The sequence below is a fragment of the Pseudomyrmex gracilis genome, unplaced genomic scaffold, assembly GCF_002006095.1.
Source record: "Pseudomyrmex gracilis isolate BER0280 unplaced genomic scaffold, ASM200609v1 scaffold_1369, whole genome shotgun sequence".
NCBI classification, from domain to species: domain Eukaryota; kingdom Metazoa; phylum Arthropoda; class Insecta; order Hymenoptera; family Formicidae; genus Pseudomyrmex; species Pseudomyrmex gracilis.
The window spans coordinates 1-3,704 of record NW_018021953.1 but is presented as its reverse complement, the minus strand read 5'-3'; the positions used below and the strand labels follow the sequence as shown (position 1 = coordinate 3,704).

General features: G+C 33.0%; 1 protein-coding gene across 1 annotated transcript; it reads left to right on the top strand.

The window, feature by feature from the left end:
- Window positions 1–2,555: 2,555 nt before the first annotated feature.
- On the top strand, window positions 2,556–3,408 carry LOC109862102 (zinc finger BED domain-containing protein 4-like; the record flags this gene model as incomplete). Its single annotated transcript, XM_020442021.1, has 1 exon — window positions 2,556–3,408. A coding segment is annotated over exon 1 (853 nt), but the record flags the coding sequence as incomplete, so codon positions are not given.
- Window positions 3,409–3,704: the final 296 nt, after the last annotated feature.

Below are 3,704 nucleotides of genomic sequence, written 5' to 3'. Positions count from 1 at the left end.
TTCCAGAAAAGCTTCGAGGGGTGGATCAAACGCTGGCACAAGTGCATCGCAGCCGACGGGGACTACTTTGAAAAGGACAACTTGAATTTTGAAGAATAAACATGTACTTTTCTTTTTATGAATAAATTCCGGTTATTTATTGATCATGGTAGTATGCCAGATGTGATGCATGCTAGAAAAGATTGGATAACCAATGGCCTTATAATCTCATGTGCTAAAAAGCAAAAATTATATGAAAAGTGTAAAAAAGAGCCTAATAATATCGTATTGAAAGAAAACTATAAGAATAATTCGAAAATACTAGGTAAGATCGTTAAAAAGGCAAAAAATGAACATACCAAAAAAGTACTTGAAAAAAATTCGAATAACAATAAAAAAATTTGGAATTACATAAATGAACAAATAGATAGAAGGAAAAAGAAGAGCTTAAATTAGATAGAAAGTATAAATATAGAAGGAAATTTGACAAATAATAATTTAGAAATTGCTAATTATTTGAATAACTACTTTAGTAACATAGGAGTAAAGATGGTTAAGAGAATAACGCTCCCAACTGACTACTCGCATAATAATAAGACCAATATAAATATAATAGCTTTATTGCCTACTGACCCAGTGGAGATTATGGAGTATATAGGTAACTTAACAAAAATGCTGCCTCAGGTATAAACCAAATATCAGTAAGAACTTTAATCTTAATCAAAGAATATATAGCTCTACCACTGTCTATTATTATAAATAGGTGTTTTGAAACTGGAAACCCTGCCCAGATCACTTTAAATGTGCACAAATAATTTCTATATATAAGGGTATCAATCCTACTGAAGCGACTAACTATCGTCCAATATCTCTAATATCGAATATAGCAAAAGTATTTGAAAAACCTTTGAAAAAAAGATTGATTAATTTTATAAAAAAATGCAATTTAATTGATAAAATGCAGTTTGGTTTTTCAGAGAAAAAATCAACAAGTGATGCCTTAGCTTTTATAACAGACTATATATATCAAAGTTTAGATGTAAGTAAACGTACTATTGCAGTATTTTTGGACTTAGCGAAAGCATTTCACACAATCAATCACGAAAAATTGTTAGATAAGCTGGGTGTCAGAGAAATTCCAGAGGAACTTTTCAGGAATTATCTATTAAATAGATCTCAAATAGTAAGGTAAACAAAGTTAATAGTAATGTTAGAATGATAAATTGTGAAGTTCCTCAAGGCACAATACTTGGCCCTATATTATTCTTTACATAAATGATCTTTTTAAGACATTAGATGAGAAATTATTTCATATACGGATGATACAGTAATAATTAGTAATGTGAGTAATTGGTAGTATCTAGTAAATGAAAAACTTGAAAAAGTTAGCAAATGGCTCTCTTTTTAACCAGCTGACTAGAGTCCGACCGAAACTTCGGTTTCGGTTTCGGTTTCGGCCAATTTCGGCCAAAAATCGTAGTTTCGGCTTGGTTTCGGTTTCGGCCAAAAGTAAAAAGAAAGTTTCGNTAGTGTAGCCGAAACTTTACAAATTCGCAATACACTGGTCAGCGCTACTGCGGCGATTATGCGAATAAGATTTTGCATTATGCGAAATCTATTTTTTGTATCTCTGTAAGGAAATTCTACTTGGCGCTCGCGACGATCGCGAGTGTAGATCAAGTTACGATGTTTTGTCGCACTAGTCGATTTATCAAATTAATGATCAATGCAATTGGACAATGTAGACGCAGCTTATGCTCACGATTGTCTCGAGCGCCAAGTGGAACTTTATCTAGATCTGCGTTGTCTTGAAAGCATAACCTCCTAATTGACATAATCTTTCGGAATCTCACCAAATAAAAGTATTTAATTTATTACAGTTACAAATCAATAACTAGATAAAATAAATAATTCAGGAATCAATAAGTCTTAAGGTATAATCGTTTGCAGGTTATCATGCGAAAGAAAAATTATATATGGAACTATTTCGTCAAGTCTGATACTAATCCAGCCAAAGCTCAATGTAATATATGTTCTAAATTTTTATCTCTTGGAAGCGACAAGGCTAAAAACCAAACAGTGCATGGTTTAAAACAGCATCTTTTGAAATTTCACTCTGAACAATATAAAGAATATTTAAAAAGGTTTGTTTATTACTGTTTTATATTTATAACATTTTAAAGCAATTTATAATCAAAATTTATACTTATAATTAAAATAATGTAATTCAATTTAATCATTCAATTGATAGTATAAGGAAACGGCCAATACGAGAATCTGGCCGAACTTTGGTTTTATCTCGTATTGGCCGTTCCCTTATACTGTCATATTTCACGAGAAGTAACATACAATCAATTTCATTCAATTGATGTTTGATTTATTTTTATTAGATATTATGAAACACAAGAAGAGTCAGAAACTAATGTAGAGCATGAAACACTTGGAACTAACTTGACACGTAATATCCAACTTACAATCCCTACTTTGATTAAACGTAATGCTAGTTATTCTGGCTGGATAATCATGAAATTTCACAACAAATTGATAAATCAATAATGGATTTTTTAATTGTTAACATGTTGCCATATTCTACTGTAGAAAGTAATGCTTTTAAAAGGCTAAACTTTGCAGATCCAGCTAAACCAAGCAAATACAAATTTAAATCTGAAAACTATTTTCGCACAACTTTAATGCCTCCAACTTATGATAAAGTAAAAGCAAAAGTTAATGATTTGATTTGTCAAGCTGAATGGATCAGTTTTACTACAGATATTTGGTCAAATCCAGCAAAAACTTGTTCATTATTAAGTTTCACAGCACATTTTATTCTAGGACCTCAAAGATTAAAAGTGATTTTGGGTGCTAGTGTTTTAGAAGAAGATCATACTGGTTACTATATTTCTCAAAAGCTTATTGAATTGGTGGAGAGCTACAATATTAGGAACAAAATCCATATAGCAATAAGAGACAATGCTGCTAACATGAATTGCGTCACACGTATTGCAGAATTTTCTGCATTGGGATGTGTGGCTCATACCCTGCAGTTAATAATACAAGATGCTATTTTTTTCCAAGAAGATGTGGAAATACTCATACGAAAATGTAGAAAGATTGTGGGACATTTCAAACGCAGTGAACAAGCATCTAGATATTTGTCCAAATGTCAAGAGACCACGGGTATTTCACAGCATTCGTTAAAACAAGATATCGAAACTAGATGGAACAGCACATTCCTTATGTTAGAACGTCTCGTTGAACAAAAAAATGCCATCAAACTTTATAGTATCGAACGCGGAAAAATAGAAACTCTTAATAACGCGGAATGGGAATTATGCATGAATATTGTAAACATATTGCAAAGTTTTTATGAGGCAACTTTAGATGTATCTAGCGATGACGCTTGTGTTTCTTTGATTATTCCTATACAGGGTGCGTCGCCAAAATCCGGACAAATTTCAATTTGATATTCCCTCCGTTCAGTACCATTGGCAGATGTCGCGATTGGCATTCAAATAGCTTGACGCATGTACTAAACTACCATAACTTCGAAACAGTCGCAATGTTGAAACCCAGTACGGAGTACAACCGAAGAGCCGCGATTATCGAAAGTATTCGCGCCGGGCGCTCGGCGACAGAAATCATTCGGTTTTTCGGGTATCCGAGATCGACTGTGTATGATGTCTTCGCAAAGTATCGGGAGTCGGAGAAGTCCAAGGAAGGTTCTG